The sequence below is a fragment of the Lampetra planeri genome, chromosome 12 (assembly GCF_965212315.1).
Source record: "Lampetra planeri chromosome 12, kcLamPlan1.2.h2, whole genome shotgun sequence".
Lineage (NCBI taxonomy): Eukaryota > Metazoa > Chordata > Hyperoartia > Petromyzontiformes > Petromyzontidae > Lampetra > Lampetra planeri.
This window is the reverse complement of record NC_136118.1, coordinates 15,038,122-15,061,824: the sequence shown is the minus strand read 5'-3', so window position 1 is coordinate 15,061,824 and position 23,703 is coordinate 15,038,122. Positions and strand designations below refer to the sequence as shown.

The 23,703-nt window shown below is 48.4% G+C and overlaps 2 protein-coding genes across 4 annotated transcripts; one reads left to right on the top strand and one right to left on the bottom strand.

Annotated features, from left to right (window-relative positions):
- Positions 1-216: 216 nt before the first annotated feature.
- Positions 217-13,856, bottom strand: RNF4 (ring finger protein 4). Of its 3 annotated transcripts, none has more exons than XR_013585959.1 (7): positions 13,839-13,856; positions 9,311-9,434; positions 7,671-7,747; positions 6,967-6,979; positions 5,053-5,293; positions 3,437-3,542; positions 217-1,174 (listed from the first exon to the last, which is right to left on the bottom strand). XR_013585959.1 is itself a non-coding variant. In XM_078599650.1 (7 exons), exons 1-7 carry the CDS (start codon positions 12,521-12,523, stop codon positions 1,025-1,027), a joined length of 867 nt encoding a protein of 288 aa, XP_078455776.1. In that variant the 5' UTR covers positions 12,524-12,705; the 3' UTR covers positions 217-1,024. The 3 variants fall into 3 exon arrangements, 1 of the variants encoding a protein (XP_078455776.1); XR_013585958.1 differs by lacking the exon at positions 13,839-13,856 and adding an exon at positions 12,249-12,266; XM_078599650.1 differs by lacking the exon at positions 13,839-13,856 and adding an exon at positions 12,368-12,705.
- Positions 13,857-18,318: 4,462 nt separating this feature from the next.
- Positions 18,319-23,622, top strand: NAT8L (N-acetyltransferase 8 like). Its single transcript, XM_078599753.1, has 3 exons — positions 18,319-18,595; positions 22,126-22,290; positions 22,915-23,622. Exons 1-3 carry the CDS (start codon positions 18,319-18,321, stop codon positions 23,280-23,282), a joined length of 810 nt encoding a protein of 269 aa, XP_078455879.1. The 3' UTR covers positions 23,283-23,622.
- The last annotated feature ends 81 nt before the right edge of the window (positions 23,623-23,703 follow it).

Below are 23,703 nucleotides of genomic sequence, written 5' to 3'. Positions count from 1 at the left end.
AATGGGCCTTGTTCCTTTTAATTATGATGTGATTGTGCTATATCACTTCTATTTTCCACGTGTATCCCATTTCTTAAATGAAATGTAATGCCAAGCATCACGGTGATTATTTTCATTTGTGTTCCTGATGTAACCATGTAATTACAAGCTTCTTGCATAATGGTTAATGTCTTTATTTAATTAGAACAAAACTAGGGACTGTGTTGAAATGAAAAGAACAGTTCTCAAAGCTCTTTATTACCACAAGACATTAAGAACATTTCAAAATTGTACACAAAGATAATCATAAAGTTGAAAGCTAACAACCATCCATGCTTCCAGGCCAATAATCTGGCAAACGCATTGTTTGTGTAACTTCTTGTTCACTTAATAATATACATGGACTGTGCATTTTCAGAACATAAAGATACAATGAATAACGGCATCCAAAGCAAAACACTCATCAGTAATCGATGTCAAGCCAATAAGTATCCCTGCTCAAATCCATGTACTCAGTACACAACCATCTTTTATGTGCAACTCTTGCAAAACGTGAACAGGTATAAAGCAAATAAATGATTACAAAATGACGTCAATTACCTAATCCCAAATGTATTTTTCCATCTGTTATATTTTAATGCAATAAACTATATCTAAACAAAAGACATGTACTGTATAGAAAAGTCACATTCGATGCGTTTGTGAAGGGGTTGGAGCCTGGAAGCCAAGTGTCAAGTCTATCAGGATGGTAAAAGAGGTTTTTAGGTGGTGGGGGCATTGTCTGAGGGTGGGTCATGTCCATTGCATGAACATCATGTATTACTGTTCATTGTATATACACCGGCTGTTGACTCCCGTTCGACGTCCATTGGTTGCAGTTGTCTCTGATTGGTTGGTATTGCTTAAGCGCGCGGTGAGGAGTCGTGCACTTAATGCACGCACACGCACAAACACCGGGTAGAAATGCCCTTCAAATGCGCATGTTTGGGGTGACCGGTATCTGCGCACAATTGGTAGTTCCCGCGATGTGCGCGAGTAAACATTTTCAGATGTAGATTGGGTGGTATTGCTTGAGAGTCAATTTTTTTCGACAAAAAGGACACTTGGCCATGGTTTTTATTGCATCTCGGATGCAAACGCTGCAGAAGACGTGGCCACAAACCGTGGAACACATCAGTCGACCACTCATGTGCACCTGTATAAAGACAAAACAGCAATTGAGAAAAACTTGCTTTTGGAATTTCAACCACTAAAAGTCCAAGTTTCTCTTAATTATGCACACTTACAATCTATAAATGTGCAATCAATATATTTTAAAAAGTGCTAGTTTAACACAGGCAATGAATACATTTATTGTGATTCCTCTCTGCCCACTGAAATTGAAGGCGAGTTTTATCATGTCACAAGTGATAAGACACCGCTGATACAGTATTTGTGCATTCCTGTCATGCTGGGCGCGACAGCAAGCACCAACACTGTCCATCTCACGGTTCAAGACTATGCAGTCCACATTTATGTTATTGTCATATTTGTACAGAGTACAAAACAACGTTAAAGACATCAAACACCAACATTCTAGCAATTCACTATTTAATATTGTGTATGATTTCATTGAAGTGCAAAACTAAGATTATGCATTCATGTGTATTAAACTATTACAACTCCTGAGATGCACAATAAGGGCAACAGTCCTGAACCATCGGTGGAAATTCCACATTCCCATGGCATCTCAGAGAATTCTAACTGTTAAACTTTCCACAAAGTATTACTCGCTTTATCAACTGCAGAGGGATGAGCCGAGACGACCTTGACCAAAATATGAACTCAAAACCTTCTCAAATCTTTTCACATGTTTTGCCTTTGCTCCACGTCCATTCTGACCCTGTAAATGTCAAACTCTGTCTTACTCGAGTTCTCCTGTTGCCTTTCTTCTGGTTCTATCCCAACTCCAGTTCTATATTAGTTTTGTGTCTCTACTGTGCTCAAACCTGCTCCTATCTTCGTCATTACACGTCCCATCATCACCTCTCCCAATTGGGTTACATTTTCACTCTGTCTGATTCAGAAACTTGTAATGCAAAATGAAAGTTACAAAATTCGCACATAGAACCTAAATTCTGAGAAATAAAAGATGAGATGCTAAACAACTGCAGCTAAAATATGAATTAGAAAATAACATTGTTTTAATTGTAACAAAAAGAACATTGTGGGATAATTTCAACTGAAAAATACAGAACCTAATGATGAAGCGAAATCAAAGCAATGGGTTGTGCAATTCTTCGTGTGTAAACTATTTTTCACATTTAAAACAAATTAACTCAAAATACTCAAGCAAACTAACACGGAGGATCTTATACACAAACCGAATATTGTCAACTGTATGCATGTTGAACTTCTTTCGCACCGTACGCAGCCAACCATGCTGATCGGAGGCGATTCGGGTGGTGGAGGTGAAGGAAGTTTACACAACCAAACAGGACTGCAACAAGCCTCATAGTGCCTACAGCTGTTGGGAGACCCACTTCATGTCCAACACAACTTATCAAGCCACCCATCTGACAAATGTGCCCACTTTTCGTCTTGATGTGGAGAGCACTGCTATCAACGTAGTTCGTGTGTGCAATGAGGATTCTGGCACTTTGTCTTTGCTGACAAACCATGGGGCGTGGTAGAGCAAAGCTGAATGCTGAGACGGTGTTTGTGTAAAGACGTCACACAGGCACGTGCCACAAAACGCCGGTGCGATGACCTGAGCGTGATATCACAACAGTCACCCTCCTCTCTGTCTCGCATAATTCCTTGGGGTTCTTCATATATGCTACAATGTTACCAACTTTTGTTCTTAAGATAATCATTTTGGGTGTTAAATCAGAATGTGGATAAGGATACTGCCCACAATAACTGTAAGAAAACCTTTCAAATGGGATAAAAATGCTACATTTAGAAAAAAAACCTCTCATTCGTCAAAGACACTGTGGCCTTGAAAAGAAAATGTACATAGCAGAGGGCACTTGAGGCACTGGGCCTCCTCCTTCACAGCACGGAGAGGAGGCGAGGGGCCGAGTCGGTCAGCCACGGCCTTGCTGGCCTCTCTATGGATTCTGAAGGAGGGCCATTTCCGGAGATGTCACCAATTGTGTATACGTTGTTAATTTTAAGGACGTGTTATTGACGAATGTTTTTGAGGTTTTTAGTTTGTTATTTGCACTTGTGTAGAACTGCCAATTCAGTATCACCAGACACTGTGATACATTTACTGGTTTAGTGTTCACTTGAGTATCTACAATTGAGAGTGTATTGTCAGGATATATATACGATTGGATCTACCGTTGCAGAGAACAAATATAAAAAATGTGTCTCGACTTAAAATGTTAATCCAGAATCAAGTGTGAAGCGCGTGCACACGAGGCGGACCGGCCCACGTAGTGGAGATTCACGTCGTAGCGGCGCCACCAACCTGATTCAGCTCATCCAGACACAGCGGACAGGAAATGGTGGTCTCGGGTTCACTCGCGGGTTTCTCTGCACGCTGAGCCCCAGCCGCCTGGGCTGTTGTGCTGGACCTGTGGACACGTCAATTCTGATGAATGTTGAAGGTCTTTTCAGCACTGGTCATTTCACATGAATGAAGGCTCCCCGTTGTTTTCGTGAAAAAAAAATCAACAGCACAGTTACAGTAAATGGCCAATCTGTTGAGTGGACAGGTTCCCACTGCAAACACATTTGGGAAACCCGCGGGAGGTTGCCTGGGCAGAAGCGACGAGGAATTCCTCATCAACCATTACATGATAACGCCTCATCTCCCATCTTTACTAACACTCCCATTTTAAATATCAATGATGTTATTTGCAAGGAATGCATGACATGATAAAGTCTCATTTTGTATAACATGTGAACACAATATGCCTTGGGCCTTTTGCTTACTTTCTGTAACTATTCAAAGCGTTGCTGCATTAGCTGTCTGTATAATAAGTGGGGCCCACAACAACTATCGTAAAGATGATAGTATGCCAATATAGGGTTATTATTGGTGTGTTGTCGTAAAAAATGTATCCTGCAAGACTTGGGCAGTTCTTTGCGAAGGCTCCGAGAACATACTGCAATACAGCTTCTCATTAATTGCATGGGCCTCTGAATCATTGCGTGACTTCAGAGACTCATAACGTCACCCGCTCAGGAGAAGCGGCAAACAGGGCAGTAAAACCAGGTGAGGCAGACCTCACGGTAGAGGGCAACAAGTCCCAAGCGGATTCATGTTTAAAATGTATATATTATTAATCATCAAGATTACGTCACCACACAAATTAATCTCATTGCGCGTGACGTAATCTACTTCAAAAGGTTAAGTTATTGAAGATTTGAAGGTGTCAGATCTGGGCTGTCCAGTGGATTTGGCATTCGAAGACTTCTCAAACTATGCAACTCCATTGCTTCTGATGCTCTCAGGCTCGTGTGTGGTCTAGTATTGTCACTTTACAGGATGTCATGGCAAAATATCAATTTGTCAATTAGATCTTGATTTGAAGCTTTCGTGACTGCAGGAATCCATACTCTTTGGTTCTTTCGGTAAAGTCACGTAGTTAGAAATAAAATAAATAACGACGTTTCGATCGCAACACAAGCGGTCGTCATCAGGCAAAGGAGTCGGTCTCTAAAGGCAAACTGTTTGTAAGGGCTTGGGGATGGGCGTAGCCCAGGTGTATCACAACAGCACCAGGAGCATAGGCGGTGCACGAGTGCCAATGCAGCAACAATGCCAATGCAGCAACAATGCCAATGCAGCAGCAATGCCAATGCAGCAACAATGCCAATGCAGCAACAATGCCAATGCAGCAACAATGCCAATGCAGCAACAATGCCAATGCAGCAACAATGCCAATGCAGCAACAATGCCAATGCAGCAACAATGCCAATGCAGCAACAATGCCAATGCAGCAACAATGCCTTACACCGCACTGCAGATGGCAGGGATTTCCCCACAATGGAAGAAACGTTTCAGTAACCTTCACAAAACATTTAAAAGATTTCTTCCAAATAAAAAGTTAATATTAATCTCCCAGTAAGTAATTATACCTTGTGCTGGGCCCGGCCGGTGAGAGAAGTTGGACATCTCCATCATCCTCGTCACTGATGATCAGCATTGGCTGGACCAGTTGCCCCGGCTCTTCCCCTATAGTCACCTCTTCAGACGAATTATCCTCCCGCAAAAACCGAACCTCTGGAAACTCCCTTTCCAAAACCTCCAATCTATCATCATGCTCTTCCAGCTCCTCACTGTGTTGTCTTTGTACTTCAATCATGGAATGATCAGACTCTGTTAGGACAGACAAGTTGAGCTTAACAAAAACAATCGGGGAGTGCAATTAATGCGAACAAAAGCAAACATTTTTAAATGTGGGTCCTTCAAAACACTTACAGATGAGCGAATATGAATGTCACACCCGCATGTATCTGTAGGGTACACAGGCTGCCATGTATATTTGTTAAAACGCAGTCGTGTGCTGCACGACCATTGGGAGTCTATTACGCAGCGGTAAATACAATTCTTCCAATTCCCACGAGTTGCCAGAGAAACTAACACGCTGTCTATTGGGATAGTAATGCAAGAAAGTACTTATAAATGCAGATTTAGTCGATACAAAACATACCGAGGCAAGCCTCAACTACTCCCACAACCACTCGCGAGACACTGAGTGAATGTGTCACGCGGTAAATGAAACACGGGGTGAGACACTGGGAAAATTATATAAATATATATAAAATAAATGGCAAGCCGGTGGAGGCTATGCTGCATGCCTCTAATTCAGTACTGTGAAGACGAGGATTGGTTGACCGCACAAATGATTGTGAAACTCGGTTTCCATGGCCGATGGGCGACCACACTCTGCTCTGACAGAAGGCAGGAGAGCAAGTAAACTCATCTCCATACATTTTCATCTGCACGAGGATAAGAGTGTTGCACCATCGCAGGCGTGGGTTTTCTCCGTATGCTCCGGTTTCCTCCCACGTATAAACACTAAAAAATTGTCTGAAACTGTCTTAAAAGAGACCCAATGCAGAATTATCATAAAGTGTAGCTTTCCTGGATAAAAAAAAAATCATGTATTTATATATTTTTCTGCCAAAAGGCATTGTCAAGGATGAGCGTGGCGTGCTTCTCCAATGTGCGATGCGTGACTGAGGCCTGTACTTCATCGAATATCTCAGAGCACTCCGGTTGTACTGCATAACATGGATACCACAAACACTGAACCGTAAGTCCAGCGTTTCTTGCGCTGGCTCTCTTGTAAGGACATGCCAACGAGAATGGTGGTGAGATGATGTTGCGGCCTTGTTTTTATACAGCCACTGCCATTTTTTAGTTCCTCAAATTGTATTCTTAAAGTGAACATGTTTTCCATCATTACTTAGAAAAATAATGAGATCTACAAATAAGGGGAATTCCCCTGCCTGGATGGTCTTATCCATAAATGTCCTTTGCAGGTTTCATGGATTGATTATCAGTGGACTTCCAGTCCTCCAACACACCCTGGAATGTGGATGGTTAAGAGTGCTTACATTAAACAATAACCATTTACAGCACTGCCAATCCACTGCTGGATGAAGGCCTTCCCCTACCCTGTCAGTCACAGGTGCTTGCTTGACCATACTTGGCTAAGCTGGTCAGTACGGGCACGTGAAGTGCAAGTGGGTAGCAGGACCTAGGAGCGGTTCAGTTATCACTCGCCACTGATGTTGGCTGTGGCCGGAAACTGAACTCGGTGCAGTGCGCTCTGCTCACCACTGGCATCACCGTTTCACCCCGACTGCTTGCATAGGCGATCATAAATGCAAATGATCAAATGACTGCTATTTAAAGCGATACCACCATCGCGATCTCCTGTTGGGAATGCTCTAATCAACAGCGACAAAGTCTTGTCATTCATCACATATCCACAACCGTGGATAATGCCAAGAAGGTGCAAGAGCAATAGTTGTATCACTTACCGATTTCTATGATCTTTCGTAAAACAGTTGGGAACATGTAAAGGACAAAAGCATGACAATTACAACAAAACAATTGAATTAATTGTCATAAAACTATATAAACAAGCTTACGTTAAAATACCAACAAAATGGGACTGAGCTTACCTGACAAGATTTTTACAACACTGATATCAAAAGGACTGTCAACAACATCAGAACGATTCAACACATCTGTTGCTATGTTCCTTTCGCTCTAAACGTGCTATATTCCAGAGATGAGGACATTTCCAAGTGGAACTTCGAAAGCAAGCAGTGTACCACCTTGTGTTAGAGAATGACCCCAGAATAGGATGTCACGGAACTCCTTCTGAAGTCACTTCAACTGGCCCCTTTATTCACACCATTGGCACTCCTTTAAAATGCTCTGCCTTTCAATTCATAGCACACGCCTCGCGTTTGAGGACATGCATGTTGTGGTCTGGCCAGTCCCACATAGAAGATGCTTCCATGACCGTGAAGACAGCCACAGAGATAGATGTTCCAGTGTAACGTTCACTGCAATCAGAGCCAATTATTTCGTATTCACTTATCGTCAAATTCACCATTTGATTGTACTTTATTAAAACCATTCACATTTAGATAGGATGCAACCATTGATAGTTTAGCAACACAAAGGCACACCAGAGAACGCAGTGAATCTACCAGGAATGGTGAGAAGCACTCACCTCGGTGGTGTCTAAACTTGTAAGATCCACAACATCAGCTTCCATAAGCATTGTTTCACTTGTGAGGTCAACAACGTCTGTCAAACATAAATGTGCGTATGTTATGAAATCGCAAGTGAACAGATGCGTTGCATGCAGTATTTTTGTTGGACTAGATCAAGCCCCGTTGGAGGCGTAAACGTATAGCACTGTTATCAAGAGGCGGCAGTTTGAGGTAGGAGACATGTTTTGTAACGGTATGGGTTCAGCGAACTTGACCTTATCAAAATAACCTCAAATGAAGCTTCTGGATTTTGAACTACAGGTGCATTTAGAGACTGCTAAGATTTTCACAGGATACAATAACCTTGGCTATTTTTAGCAGAACATAAAAAGAATGCACTGTAGATATAATAATGAAGAAACACTTGAGAAGGGTGGAGTGTCTGAACAGAATGGAAAACGAGTAATAATACAAGCAATAGGTGATTTCCAAACAGCAAAAAGCACCATCATGAACATTAACTCGCTCTCATCATGCCCTGCATGTCAAGTGACGTATGTGCATATTACTCGTATAACTTGTTTTCAGCCTGCATGCACTTTCATGTCTGAACGGTTTTCCCCACGATTCAGATATTGTTGAAGTTGGTTAAGGCTATGAAAAGCCAGGTTTGTGATGCAGGCATTCGAATGGCACCCAGAAGGTTGGTGACAAAGTCTACTGCTTTTCCTCTGGCACATCTGAGCCAGTCTGGGGCTCTCACAGTGTGGGTGGTTTTCCACTTGCTATTTGCCGTGACGAGCCGTAACCAATCCGTGATACGCTGGGCTCGCAAACAATCCAAATCTGACACAAGGCCAAGCAGAGACAAAGCCCGGGCTAATGAGGTGCCCATTACGTGTGACTTCAATCAGCGAAACGTCGAACTCGAATTGTAACGAGGCTCGACTCGTTCATTGTGTGTGCTGTCAGTGGCGCTGCTCAGCTACTATGGTGCAAAAACCTGGGGCTTCCTGAGAAACGCCGGGCTGGTTCGCCACAGCCATGGTGCAGCAGCTTAGTGCAGTAGCTTAGTGCAGTAGCAGAGAGACAGGGAAGGCTCTAAAAGTCAGATGGTGCGATAGTGTGAGTTGCACATCAACTGATGGGTTTACATGGTATCAATAACATTAGCTGAAATACAATTTTCAAGGTCTAAAATGACTTAACATGACCACATGCATAAACGCTATCTAAAGGAGGTTATGTATGTCATGACATCTTAGGAAAGAGGGCGAGACTTTATGGAGGGAGGTTATTTGTTGCACTGAGTCAAATTAATGTTTATCTCTCAGATATTTTGATCAAATTACACACAAACCCCAACTCGTCTGCAGTCAACTTGCGATGCTAAACGGGCCTGGATTATTCGTGGGCAGCTGCACCGATCGATTCAAACCCAGGATTTCAAAGTTGCATTCCCAGTGCACTGGTCTCCGAGCCACGGCCACTTCTACCACAACTTTGTTAGCCTCCAGTTTAGTCACTGCTGTGGCACACAACATCTGTGAACATAAACAAGAGCCCTCGCCACCAACTAAAGAATATTGCTTGGTTGCGGGACACGGCTACTTGGCTATTGCTGTAATACAATCTTTTTACAAACAAAAATACTAACCTACATGTTCCACTTCTGAATCTGGCAGCAGGATAGGGCCGCGAGTTTCCATATCTGCGGGGTTGTCCCACATATGTCGCGTCGATCCTGACAGACCGCTGTGATGTAACTTCCTTTTGCGTGTCTGAAGGGACAATAAGAACATCAACAATCGGCATTGCATTAGCAATTTGCTGCACAACTCCTGTTGTGTGCACTATAAATCATAGTTATTATTATCAAATCATCAACCACATCACCAACACCATCATTAATGCCACCATAATTATCTTATCAATCACTATCATCACTCCACAGGGGAAGACGACTGTGAATAAATATGGACATTCTGAAAATAACTACGGCATTTGTTTGGGTGACACAAAAACACACGCATTCGTGTGCCACCACTTCTGGGCGATTTCTGTTACCTGTGAAAGAGCCGTAGATTACAAAAGCTTTCTATCCAATAGATAATCGGCATATATGCTGATATATTCTGGCTGCGGATAATAAGAGTCACTGATAAGAGGAACTCTCCACTGTAAGAAAATGCGAGAAATGGTGTAGACAAACACTGCAAACAAAAACATTAACGCACGCGAGATGCATAAGAACCAAAGAGGACTGCACGAATCCAAACGCAATCGTGCACGGTCAGCCAATATTTTCAAAAGCTTTTCACAGCTGGGAACAGAGCCACGCACGTTTTGAAACAGCAGCACTGTGATATACTGTAACAAAATTATATTATGTATATAATGTATAGAGTATTGTATATTGTTATACCGACAGTGTTATAGGAATTACACCTTAACTGAAAGCATGTACATATGGCACAGGAATAGGCAACGGTCATTGTACCATTCCCTTTTATACACTATGCTAAATATCAACATGGGTTGTCTTACAAAAAGACTGGCCCTTACAGTAGCAATGTGGCATTTACACCACTTATGGCTGCCAACAATTTATAGGCAGGCAGTTGCCTATAAACTAGGGCTGAACGAATTGGGGAATTTATCTAATTGCGCTTTTTCTAACAGATATTGCGATTTGATTTGCAATTAATTTTTTTAAAGTCAAGCTTCAGTTCAACATTCACTGTGTAATAGATTTAAAACGTGTGATGAGCATTACCACATGATACCATCAAAATATGAACTGCTCTATATATTTTAATGCAAGGATGAGAACTTATAAGATATTAATTTCTTCCAACATGTATTTATTAAAATGTTTTAATTGAAATAAAACAATCAAACATAGAACAATTGTTAAGTTAAATAAAGTTATTAGAAAAAATGAAACAATTCCAATAAGTAAAAGGACTTTTCTAATCGCAGCCTTTGCGATTTGCTAATCGAATTGTTTCAAATTGCGATTTCGATTTGAAATCGATTCATCGTTCAGCCCGACTACAAACCGGAGAGTTTAAGTGGATGTTGTTGTCCAAACGACGCAGCACTAACGGTGGCTGTCCATGGCTCTACAACTCACAAGTCTGTCCATACCTATGCTGAAGTCGATCATCGCTAAGCAGTAGGCACTCTCATATGGCAGCATGGGGTTCACCTGGTCATTTAAGTATCACTTCTTTCGCACCGTACGAAACCAAACATGCCATGCTCATCCGATGTGGCTGGGTTTTGTTTTACAAATGTAAGCGCTCTGAAGAAAGGCCACTTGCCTGAAATGTCGCCGATTATGTTTATCTTCTTTAAAGGCTACAATTGTTCACGAGTGTTGTTTTTTTAAGAGCAGAGCTGACTAATTTATCCCTCGGAGGTTATTTTGGGTTAGATCGCGTAAGTATACATGTGTCGTTAAACCCACCACCACCCGACACACCCAACAACACATGCTAATTCGTGACTAGTTCAGCACACCGGCTGATGTTGGAGAGTAGACCCACAACATCTACAATTCGAGTTCGACGTTCCGCCGGTAAGTAATTAACAACCAGCCTCATTACTGCCCTTGCACGTTAATTATATTGATACCTAGAATGTCTCGTCGTGCACCACAATGGCTACGCAGGGCTCTCTCTTCCCCCCTCCTTCCTCTCTTGGGCCAGGCTTTGTCTGCGAACCCCGAGGGAGGCGACGGAGCCGAGCAGACTCCCAGCCTCTGCCTGAGTGGTTCTGCCCAGAGACGTTGACCGACTGCTGCAAGTGACTCGGTCGCATGTCCCCGTGTTGCGAAACAACAGCGGCGGCAGCGTGTAACGTGGTGGATGCGGCACAACATTTAAATACTGTAATGCGTTTAAGTTGCAGCAGTTGCGACGCTGCGTACGGGACGCGTAACTCCAGCTGTAGACTGCGGTAGGGCGCTGTACGACCTTACTTCACCCAGCGCACATCCACTCTCGTCAGATTCAAACCTCAACTTAGACGGTACTCTAATGCATCAACGATGTCCCCCAAGTACTTCATCTTAAAGCTACAACGCCGATAAGCGGCGAACGTTAGGGTTGGTTTGTCTTAAGACGCCGCCGTCCCGAACCTCTCTGCCCAGACACTGCCACCCGTCTCGCATCTCTCGCCCCCCGGATCGAGGCTCCCCATCAACGAGTTTCAAGATCCACTTTTCGCCGTGCGCGTGTGTGTGTGTGTTTACAACGCAGCTCAGACAAAGAGCCATGGAGAGTGAAACAACAACAACGCGAATGTTCGGGGCTTCGTCGTGCGGTCACGTCACCGCTATGGCCGCGAAGCAGCCACGCAACGTGACCTGCCGCGACTGCGAACAAAGCATCCGAGAGCCCCCCAACTTCCATCGTCCCGAGCAGCACGGGCCCCCCCCCCGTACACAGCCGGGCGTTGTTAGTTACACGACGAGTCGCGGGTGCGTGGCGGTGGTGCAGCCTGCAGGAGATTCAAATGCCATGCCCAGTTCCCTCTCTCAAGAAGTCCCGGCGTCTCCCCCATCGTGGGTGGTGGTGATGGTGTTGTACCGCTTATTCTGCCCTTGTTGGCACGGCGCTGTCCTAGCGATGTCGCCCCCCCCCCCCGTGTCACCGCGTTCCTGCCCCCCGTGATACCGCGCCTCCGGCCTGTGGGTCTGGGGCCCTACCCCGCGCGGGTGATAAGGCTCGTCTCCGTGGCGCCGTGCCCGCCGCGATGCCCGCTTCGGGCCCCGCGCCCTCGCCTGCTCCTGGGGCCGCTGCTGCTGCTGCGACGCCGCCGCCGCCGCCTCTTCCGCGGGTCCCGGGCCGCACTCCGAGCTCATGACGCCGACATCAGCGGCGCGGGAACGCGGAGGAGCGACAACGCCGAGAGTGGCTGGGGGGGGAGGAGGAGGGAGATGATGGCGGTGGTGGTGAGAGAGGCGAGGAGATGAGACGAGGCGCTCGCCGTGCACCGAGCGGGCAGCAGCAGAGGGGGGCCCGGGCGGTGGTGACGTCAGCGCCGCCTTCCGTCATGGACGTGACGTCACGGGGCGGCGCTGACGTCACGCCCCCATGGACGTCACCGCGCTTCATACCGCAGCGCTAGCCACGCTGCGCCTTCTAACAACAACACGTTTAGTGTTCTACCCGTAGTCGGCCACGTTTCGGGTAATGGCCCTTCGTCACAGCACACCAGAGAGGGTGGATACAGCGCTAGTTTACACTGCGGGGCCTGACGAGAATTGCATTTAACAAATGTTTTCTGATGACCAGTTGTGTAAACATTGGTACATCAATGATCGAGTGACAAACACCTTCAGTAATCAAACATGATGAACGCGTCATGAAAGTCTTGCAGCCACCACGAGTGAGGAGCGTTATCGATCACAATTTGGTCAATACATGTCAGTTGGTGGAGGGGTCAATGGCAGGAAGTTTTGCATAAAACTACCACGTGGTCTAACCCAACAATGTGGTTAACTGAATTAGCAAATACTGTAAACAAAAATCGACGTATTAATTTAAATTGATGCACTTATAGGAGCACGATTATTCGTTAAAATGGTGATACAAGGACCAAAGTAACGCAATGATAGCCACTTAATATTCATAGATGGTCTACATGTTTTCACAAATGTGTTATACCTTTTGAGCTCAGTTTATATATTTATGCTTCCGATCTATGTTTTCTAAAATGCAAATAATATCTGAAGGATAAAACAAAATGCAAGATGTTCTCCATTTTATGCAAAACATGCGTCTTGTTTAAAAATATAGATCCATGCGATTGTGTTCCCACTCATGTATTCACTACTCTGGTCTACACATCAGATTATAAACTATTCCAGCTCGTCCAGGCATGCACAGCTGCACAGAGATATAATCTCATTGTGGGTGACAGTAAAAGCAACATCAGTCCGTGCCTCATCTAATGATTGTATTTACTCTGAATATTCGCCTGGAGTTATTCCACTGGGATTGGGCATTGCCACCGTCGCCCCGACTGCGAAGCTTTGCGATGACCCTCCCGCCGGAGCTCGGGAGGGAGCTCGGGAGGGAGGCTGAGTGAATGGGGGACGGCGTCAAGATGTGACGCTTGGGCTTCAGTTTTAAGGCGTCGTCGGTGTCAAGATGTGCATCACAGCAACCACCTACCTCCTCCTTGCGCGTGGACTGCCAGAGGCCGCACATCGTCCGGGCAGAGAGGCCTGCACAGTGATTGGCCGTGAGGCGAAGCTTCAAAACGATTGGAGGGGAGATTCAAACTAAGAAGGCGGGAAGCGAGGGGTGGGGGGCGATGGTTGACAGGCGTTGGTAGCGGAGGACGAGGACTGTCCGAGAGGAGGAGGGGCGAGCGAAGCGTCGAGAGAGAGAGCGGCCTCTACGGCGACGGGAGGGGAGAGCACGAGGGGGGGGGGAGAGATCACCGAGGCGTGTCCAGGCTGCGCGTCACGGCGCGTGTCGGCGTCTCCCCACCGCGTGGCCGGCAGCGGCGTGCGGTGGTCAATGGCTGGGAGGCGCTGGCTCGTGTCAGAGCCACACACACACGGAGGGGGCGTGGTCTCACTGAGGGGGGCGTGTCCTCACTGAGGGGGCGTGTTAGACACATTCTTAGGTTTTTTCGGTAAAGTCACGTAGGTAAAACATCAAAATTAATAAAAATAAAATAAAGATCACGACGTTTCGGAGGCAACACAAGTCTCCGTCATCAGGTGGGACCGTCACAGCCAGATTAGCTGCATCAAGTGAGGCAATGATTCAAGAAGTAATCCCTTAAAAGCAAGTTGAGGGGGGAGGAGAGGGGGGGGAGCTCATCAGAATGTGGTAGCCAATGAATGGAACGTATCGGGAGGGAGGGGGGCGGGGCTCAAGGACGGCACGACGTGCCACGTAGAACACATCGGGAGGGGGAGGGGGGCGGGGCCAAAAGGATGCACGACGGCGTGGACGCGGTTGAGCGCAAGCGACTACTGCTGCACACGCCAACGCATTGGACAGAGAGGGGGGAGGGGAGGCCTGATACACATGATAGAAAAGAACGAAAATGTCCATGTTTATACCAATGCTGGCTGAACAATGAAGAGAGTACTGTTAAACACTGGGGATGTTAACACTCGGTAAAGTAAAGTAAAATAGTGCCTGTCAGATAAGATGGTCCAAACAAGTGTAATTAAGTCTTTTTTTCGTGGTTGATAACATCTTTCCAATGATTACTAAGTTTGTACCCATCATCACGGTTGAAATTATGTCTGTGTTTGTATATTTGTATGGCTTCGTGTACAAACCTTTGATGGTAGCCAGGTTTGCAGAGAACCTTGGTCTCGGAAAAGACAATTTCATGAGAGCCCACCGAGTTGTAGCAATGATCGGCAACGGCCGAAGAATCAGTTCTGCCGTGTTTCAGATCTGACTTGTGCTCGCGGACACGATCAGAAACATGACGTTTTGTTACTCCAATGTAGCAATCACCACAAATGCAACTCAATTTGTAGACTCCGGGATACTGTAAGTCAGGAACGACATCCTTCACAGATGGAATCAGATCACGGATTTTATGCACTGTGCTGAATCGGACTTGGATCTTATGTTTGTTTAGAATTTTGGAGATCTTTTTGGTCACGCCTGCTATGTATGGTAACGTGATAGTTTTGGTCGGAGTTTCATGTGGCTGTTTCTGTGTGGTGGGAGAGACAGCTTGACGGATAGTACGGTCAGAGTATCCGTTCATCCTGAGGGCCCGATGTACATGTCTTAATTCACCGGTCAGGTGGTGTTGGTCACGTCGCCCTCAGTGAGGCAGATGTGATAGCTGCCTCCCCTGGTGCTTTTTCATTGCAGTTTCATGACGAGACCAGCGAGCCTAAATATCTTAATACGCATATGTGAAATAAGTTACCTGGAGTATGGAAGGCGAGGACATGAAATGAAGGGGTCTACAAACATTACATTGGTGACATACTGAGATAGTAACAGGCATGTGCTTAATCCCCGCGTTCCATTCAGCGGTTGCGCAATCAGAGGGGAGGCTGAGCTCGTCGCTGCCTCACCTCTCGTCTCGTCCTGTATTTGCAGCGGAGCTCCGTAAATTTGTCGATGTTGACTATAACAATGATTGGAATCGTACAAAAAGAATATTTATAACACAGATCAGTGGAAAAATATAAATTATTATTGTTATTTTTTACTTTTCGTAACAGCTATTTTCATTGGAGTATGACAGGTGAGGCTCTGCCTCCCCTGCCTCCCCTGACCGCACGTCCCTGCTTCATCGGTGCTACTCGCCAATAGCACTTGCTCCAACAGTCTGTTGAGGCTACACGGTGAATATTGCATTGTGGCTCTGCATGTGTGTTAAGTGTTACATTTGATGTATTACTTTAGTTTAAAATTATCTAGTAATTTGTATTTCTCACGTGAAAAAAAGTTGTTCAAAACTGGAACATTTCGGGCTGAAGCTTATCTCAGCTTTTAACATAGGAGTAGTCAATGGGAAAACGTTGGTCAAATCAAGATTTAAAACGTTGATCGTTTAACGAGTTTTCGCTTACCGAGAAATATTCACGGAACGTATCTCGCTCGTTAAGCGGGACACGCCTGTGCAGTACCATCGTGTCGTCATTGGGTGGCAGAGCGGCGGTAGTGAATAGTCTTGACTCACAACAAGAAGCGTCTGGGATGGAGTTTGTGTTGTTCTCTCTCTCCCCCCGCTCTCCATGGGTTCACTCCGAGTAATCCCGTTTCCTCGCACACGCACTGAAACGGGTACGTGCCCAACATCGCAATGCTGAAGAACAATTACCCGCAAACGACTCTACTGGGATGACACGTGCACTTGGTGCCCTCCTGTGGAAACTTGGCAGGACCCTCTTTAAAAACAATTTTGAGACTCAATAGCGTCTTGGTTGGGTAAACAAGTATAATAGTAACAATATGCATCAATGTTAACATTTGCATCGTTAAACAGGCACAAAGTAGCTGGGTGTTTGTTCAGAGGGAGTGATTAGTTGCTGCCCAGTTGCCCGGCAAGGAGACTGCCACCCCCGGGGTCAATCCGAGGATGCCAGGCTGCTGCTGGGACGAGGCCTGCTCAATGTCAAGCGTGACGCGTGGAACAACCCAAGACGACACAATGGAGAGCACGCAAATACTTCCCTTACGAAATAAAAGATCATAATAATAGCATTAATCATTCCGAACGAGTACGGCATTATTTATTCAAATATGCCATTACGAGCGTACACTATTACAACACTATAAATATAATGCAGCATCCATAATCGTCTGTGACAGACACGTGTGTGATGTCATCGCGTTGCCTAGCGACCCCGCATCCCCCCCACCCCCCGCTGCGAATGAAGAACGCGGCGTACTGGGGGGACACGCGGGGGCTGCTGCCCCCCCTGGGGGGTGAGGGAAGGGGGGGGGGGGCAGTAGCCCCCCCCTGCCCCCCACCCAGCCTGCGGCTTTTCTCACAGCGCGTTCGCTCTCTTGCCGTGCGCATTCTTCCTCCGGGGACGTCTGTGGGAAAAGAGCTTCATAGCTCATCGGATTTCTCCGACGTAAATAAATATTCTGAATCTGTAAAGCGGAGAGCGCGCAGTTCCTCCAGCGTCGTCGCAGCCGCTCTCCTCTAGCCCATGCACATCAATCGTGAGCACGAGTCGTGATGATGGCACGCCTCCGTGTGCCAGGACAGCAGTTATCGAGTTCAGTTTAAACAGGGAGTAGTGTACCGGTGATTCCGCGTGTCTCTATGTGTGTGTGGCCTCACCTCTCTCTCGTTCGCTCGATCTCGTGCGGAATTGGGAAAGCGACTGACAAAACATTGAACTCCAAACGTTCTTAGTTTGTTGTTCTGCCCCGGAAACCTCCGATTAGCACGGTTGGCTACGTACGGTGCGAAAGAAGTTCAACACAAAAACATTCGTCAATTACTCTGCCTTAAAAGGATCAACCATCGTGGGCATTAAGTGTATCGAACGCGAATTTCAAAATAAAAACTATTATTACCTTGACCACAATGAAATAGTACGATCCAATACAACGAATGTAACATCGCCCTATAATAGTATGTTCACATGCGCAATGCCAGCTCTGTGCGCTGAGAGCACGCTGCTACATGCAGCCTCTGTATGCGCACTTCGCATCTCAGTTCAAGATTCACTTTAATCCGCAGTATCTGTAAGATGCCGATGTGCAGTTCGTGGTGTCACGGCAGGTGCTGATACAGGCTCCGCAGTGGTGTCCTGCAGCAGCAGCAACAGCTACTGCAGCAGCAGCAGCACGGAGTGAGAGACTGCCAATCCGTGCTCCGCCTCCACGTGTCTCATACGCCTTGAGCTGCAGAGCGCGCTGCGTGCGTCCCTGCTGATGCTGCTGCTGATGCTGCTGCTGCATTTCGCTTTTCTCTCGGCTCCCCACGAGCACGGTTCGCCGCTGCACCGAGCGTTCGGCACGGGACGCCCCTCCCCCAGCCCTGCCCCTGCTGCTACTGCTGCATCAGCATCAGCAGCAGCAAGTGCAGCAGCAGCAGCGGCGCTCCGATAAATGACCGCGTCACCGGAGCGTCGCCGATACCGCAGTGTGCGCTCGTGACGCCGCTCCCGCCGCGCGACGATTCGCTGCCGCGCCGTGAATGCCTCGTCCCGCTCCAAGCATGGTCTGCGACTCGCAGCTGATCGCAGACGAGGGGGACGATGAGAAGGGCGGCATGCGGCCAGCCGGGCCGTGGCAGCGGGCGGGCTCGGACGAGGCGCGGCACCGCGAGGCGCACATCAGGGAGTTCCGCGCCGGGGACGAGGCGACGGTGCGGCGGATCTTCAGCGAAGGCATCCAGGAGCGGATCCCCAACACGGCGCTGCGCGGACTGCGGGAGCAGCGCGGCATCCAGCTCGTGTACGCGACCATCACGAGTAAGGCGCGCGGGAGGCACGCACGCACGCACAGCCACACGGGTGCAGATTGAGAACGCGAGTGCGGACTGTTGGGGCGAGTGCCGTTAGCGAGTAGCACCTCGATGAAGACCGGCACGGCACACGAGGGGGTGGGTGGCCAGCACCACGCCCGACCGCTTTTGTCTCCCCCAGTGGTGACGTTTACTACACACCGTACCAGGTACTTATTTAGGGCCGAGTCGACCTAGGGGACGCCGAAGACTCGTTCAGATAATTGTTACTGGCGTTGGTAGCCGTGAGAGGGACTCTAACTTGGGTCGCCTGCTTCGTGGCGCTAACCACTGCGCGACCGCTCCCCATAATGCACATTTACTACAGGGAGATGCACAGTATTTGTACTTCCAGAAATTCATTCATTATACGATTCGTAAAACATGCACACATTCATGGTAGTCACGCGTGTATGTACAGATACGCTGAACGCAGAGCACCACTCACGCATTATGCGAATCATGGTCTGCGTTATGCAATCCGCAGTCGTCTCTTATCCTGCTGCACAGACTTTGCGAACAAGTACTGTTTGTGATGAAGCCGGCACAGCATGTACGTACATACACACGTATACATACACACGTATACATACACACTACACACAGACCTCTATCCAATGAGTATATGTATTGATAGAAATACGTATTCATATCATTCGATGTCATTTAAATACACCACGTGCTTTTTTATGCGCAAGCCTCAGTACGCTGACACGACTCCAGAGAGACGCCTCGCCACCGATCTGAGCGCCCTGCCCGCTGCTGCCCGCTGCTGCCCGCGGCGAGGCGGCTGCTGCCCGACTAGCGCAGTGCAGCAGTGTGGCAGCAGACGCGGAATCGATGCCAGCCGGAGCCCAGGAGTGTGCCGCGCTTCGTCACGTACGATTCGTGAAATACGACCTGAGACACAGTCCTGGCTGATGGGAATTGTGGAGACGTGTGCACTATTCATGTTGGCACAGCTTCACCGGAAGGCGATGCACGCTCTGTAACCCCAGCGCCGCTGGTGGCTGGGACCACGACCTCGCTCCGACGCCGAGACTGCGCGAGTCGTCGCTTGGTGGGGCAGGGCGCTCACGGGGAGCAGTGTCGGCCACTGATAATACAAATAGTGACCTCCCTCGCTCAAATAGCCACCTCTAGAATCAGCACTGCCGTGCCCAGAAACAGTGAAGCCTATTTTCACAGGAACTAATGTGGCATTGGCAATGACTCGGGATGTCTCGTGTGGAACATTTGTGGAGAGATATTTAACATCAAGCAGCAATCAGGCAAAGGTATTTCTTAGAATAATTTGTCTACGCGTAAATCACGTCGGTCTGTGTCGATGTGGGTGTGGTTCATTCTTCGTGTCTTGCACCGCTGTGCGATTTGAGTTAAAATTGCCTTTTCACGTTTGCTGTTGACAGTGAGGTGAACAGAATGAATGTCTGTGCGGGCCATGCACAGACGCTGAACAAATGTGGTCCATCCTCCACTCCTCTGCCCCATCCTCCACTCCTCTGCTCCATCCTCCACTCCCTCTGCTGCGGGTGGTGGTGCCGATGGCCGCCCGCCTTTGCCCCCCCCCTCCACCTTGTAGCAACCCCCACGGCAAAACCCCTGGACCGTATACCGAACTCCTAGCCCGTATACCGAACTCCTAGCCCGTATACCGAACTCCTAGCCCGTATACCGAACTCCTAGCACGTGTATCGAACTCCTAGCCCGTATATAGAACTCCTAGCCCGTATACCGAACCTTTCCATTCTTGGGAGGCATCCATCCCTCTTGAATGGAAAACAGCTTTTGTACGCCCGCTGCGTAAAGATGGTGCCGTGGAGGACCAGAATAACTCCCACCTCAACCCAATCCTCTCTGCTCTCATCAGATAGTTGAGATGATTTTTTTATTTCAAATCACCAACTTCATTTCGAGCAATGGCCGATTCCCTCCTCCAGCAATATGGCCTGGATGAGAATCCAGCACGACCTCTGTGGTGCTCGATACTAAGGGGACTCCGCAACGCCCCTGCTTGGCCCGATGCTGCTCCTCCTGTACGTTGACAATCCGGGTGTCTCAGCCTCACACTCTGACATTCATCTCCCTGCCGATGGCACAGCCCTGATGGTCTCTGGGAAGTCAGGGGGCGATTTACAACGTCGGCTGCCCCATGCCCTTGATCATCGACAACTGCAGCCTAATGCCTCGATGTGCGTCCTCAATGCCCAGGAGGCGAGAGTCGGGGGTTGTTCACCGGTGACTCCAAACCGAGTGTTGCGCTCCCTGCGCACTGCGTCTCTGCATTCGCATCCCTTTGAAGAGATCGATAACTTTACGTATCGAGATGTTATCTTGGACACAAACCCTGTCCTTCAAGGCCTACATTGATCATACAAGATTAAAAAAACCCACTAGTGGACTCCTCTACAGAAATAAACAGTGTCCCACCTCAGCTCCATATTAATATCGAATGCGATATCTACCACATCGCCTCCAGTCCCACTCGACAGCGCCTCGTTCGGCAACGCCACTCGGCACTGCGCTTTGCCCTTGGCGCCCCCTGTAGAGCCACGTCATCGTAGCCTCTGTGTCGCCTCCAAACGGTGTCCCCTGGAGACGTGAAGCGATCAACCACAGGGCTGCTGCCTTCACCCTCAGAATTTTAAAACAAATGCACCGAGTATCTGAAAGACCTCCAAACTCCACGAACTCCCAGCCGCAACCCCAGAAGTGGCCCCTCTCCGGTCTCACTCAGCACGCCGTCAGCCCTCGCCTCTCACGTCGGGCACGGAGCCCTCCCTGCACCCTTCCCGATCACCCCGATCCCAGAGGGCTCAGGGCGACGACTGGCCCTGCACCCAACACCGCCTGCTGCTCTTGCAGCCGTGACTGCCCGCGATCCCGTGGTGGTGGTTGCTGTTGTTTTATTCACTTGGTGGCTTCGCCTCTCGCTCACCTCCTCTCCCACCGTGCATCACCTCGTCCTTGTTTTTGGTGCAATTTGCATGTTTATATCGTTAATTTTAGTTATTAGTTTTAACGCATTGTTAATATATTTCTCTATTCTTTATGCATTGATTGTGCCTGTACCTCCGCGATGTTACCTGTTCCTCGGTACGGATTACTTTGATGTTGTTGTTCTTGTTCTGTGCTGCTGCACCACGCGGTTCTCCATGGAAAGCTAGCTGAGTAGCTGGCTACACGGGTCTTTCCATGTATGAAATACACATTTAAACAGGGGTAGAGTATTCGTCACCACGCATTGACCAGCGCGGTGCACTCTGGTCAAATAACCCCATGACACAAGCCGCGTGGCGCGGCTCTCATCCAACAGTGGGTCGACGTGAGCAGCGAGCCGCGTGCACATCGTGCGATGTCGAGAGACGCACGCAGTGAGCAGGGAGTGGCTTTTGCTGGGACACAAATGCAACTCTGAAGGTGGCAGTGTTCTAACAGCATGTGTGTTGTGTATCTTTTCTGCTAGGTCTCGATTATGTGTCTCCCTTCTCTCACCAGTTTTTTGCCTGGGCCTAACACACTCGTTGCTGATCACGTGCTGTGTGCCCCTGCTGCTGCTGGCCCTGCGCTATTACTACAGCCGCCAGGTGATCTTGCGCTATGCCAGCAACGCCCTCTGCAACGACTTGGCCGACATCCCGCACCACTACATCAAGACTCCAGGTACACTGCGTGCCCACAACCAACACGCGCGCTCAGAGCGATTCTTCTCACGGCAAACCAACAACATCACCACCCACGCATCACCCGCGCGTGGCTCTTTCGAGCGCCGTTATGTGAACTCCAAGACGGGGGTTGTTTTGAAAACTTTATATATAAATTGGAAGAGTATCAGCAGCAGCAGAATCTGTAGATGCGTACACAGTCATAGCTCCCTCTCCCCTCGCTGGCCTCTACAGCTCTAGATGTCTATAGCAGGGGGTGATCCAAGTCAGCCAACTACCCAGGCACACCCCCGGTGTGATGCGCGCTAACCGCCAGCAACGAGGTGAGAATTGTGGCGATATCCCAGCCTGAGTGTACGCGCCCCGTTTGTTTACAATCAGCCAGAAAGTCTACTCGATGGCTTTGCACGAGGCCCACGCCTCCCACTTTCCCCGTAGTAGAAGAAGAAGCTGCTGCTGCTGCTGTGGCGATGCCAGACAGAGAGAGAGACAGAGAGAGAGACAGACAGAGAGAGACAGAGAGACAGAGAGTGACAGAGAGAGAGTGCGCCCCAGCAGGCGATGCACACTGCACGCGACGCGTCGGGCAGAGCGCACGAGTTCTCCGCGGTGCCTTTGGCAGGCTGCTGCTTCTGGGTGGCGGTGCTGGGCGGCGACGTGGTGGGCATCGTGGGGGCCCGCGCCCACCCGGAGGACGCCACCGTGGAGCTGTGCCGCATGTCGGTGGACTCGCGCCACCGCGGCCGCGGCATCGCCAAGGCCCTGGGCCGCACGGTCATCGACTTCGCGCTGGCCAACGGAAGCACCGCGGTGGTGCTGAGCACGACCGCGGTGAAGATCGACGCCCACCGTCTCTACCAGTCGCTGGGCTTCAAACACATGGGCGTCACTGAAGGTTACGTGCTGCCCGGTATGGACTTCTCGCTTCCCCAGCGCCTGTTCTTCCAGCTGCGCTACCATCGCTACCGCCTTCAAATCCGCGAGGAGTGAGCTCGGCTGGGCGGTGTCTCCCTGCGGTGGCCACCCACAGCCACTGCGTGCACGGCGTTGCCCTGCAGCCTGCGCCTCGCCTGTGGCGGTGGCGGCGGCGCTGCTGCTGCTGCGCGCTTCCACGGGGTGGAGGAGTGTGGGCGGTGCGGCGACGGGAGGACTCTTGCATGCGACCCCCCGCAGGAGGGAAACGTGTCCTTAAAACAACGAATACCCAGACACAAATTTGACCTTTGCTTGCGCAGTTACTAAACGCTTGCTCCAAGATTATATCTGATTTGAATTTGAATGCGTACATGAAAAGGTAAAAAGCATGTTTATTGTACATACTTAAAGTAACTAAGCCAAATATAATATTCTTGATTATAACAAAACAAATATTTGGTTCGAGATGAATTTGAAAAGTTAATCTGTAATGCAA

Bases quoted from the DNA above. Each gene is read 5' to 3' on its own strand.
- RNF4 (XM_078599650.1), bottom strand. From the start codon at position 12,523: ATGAGCTCGGAGTGCGGCCCGGGACCCGCGGAAGAGGCGGCGGCGGCG. The intron at 3,543-5,052 runs GTATAATTACTT...ACGTGTCCACAG, and splicing joins CCGGCCGGGCCCAGCACAAG to GTCCAGCACAACAGCCCAGG. The intron at 1,175-3,436 runs GTTGGTGGCGCC...GTCTTTATACAG, and splicing joins GTCTGGATGAGCTGAATCAG to GTGCACATGAGTGGTCGACT.
- NAT8L (XM_078599753.1), top strand. From the start codon at position 18,319: ATGCCTCGTCCCGCTCCAAGCATGGTCTGCGACTCGCAGCTGATCGCA. The intron at 18,596-22,125 runs GTAAGGCGCGCG...TTCTCTCACCAG, and splicing joins CGTGTACGCGACCATCACGA to TTTTTTGCCTGGGCCTAACA. The intron at 22,291-22,914 runs GTACACTGCGTG...TGCCTTTGGCAG, and splicing joins CCACTACATCAAGACTCCAG to GCTGCTGCTTCTGGGTGGCG.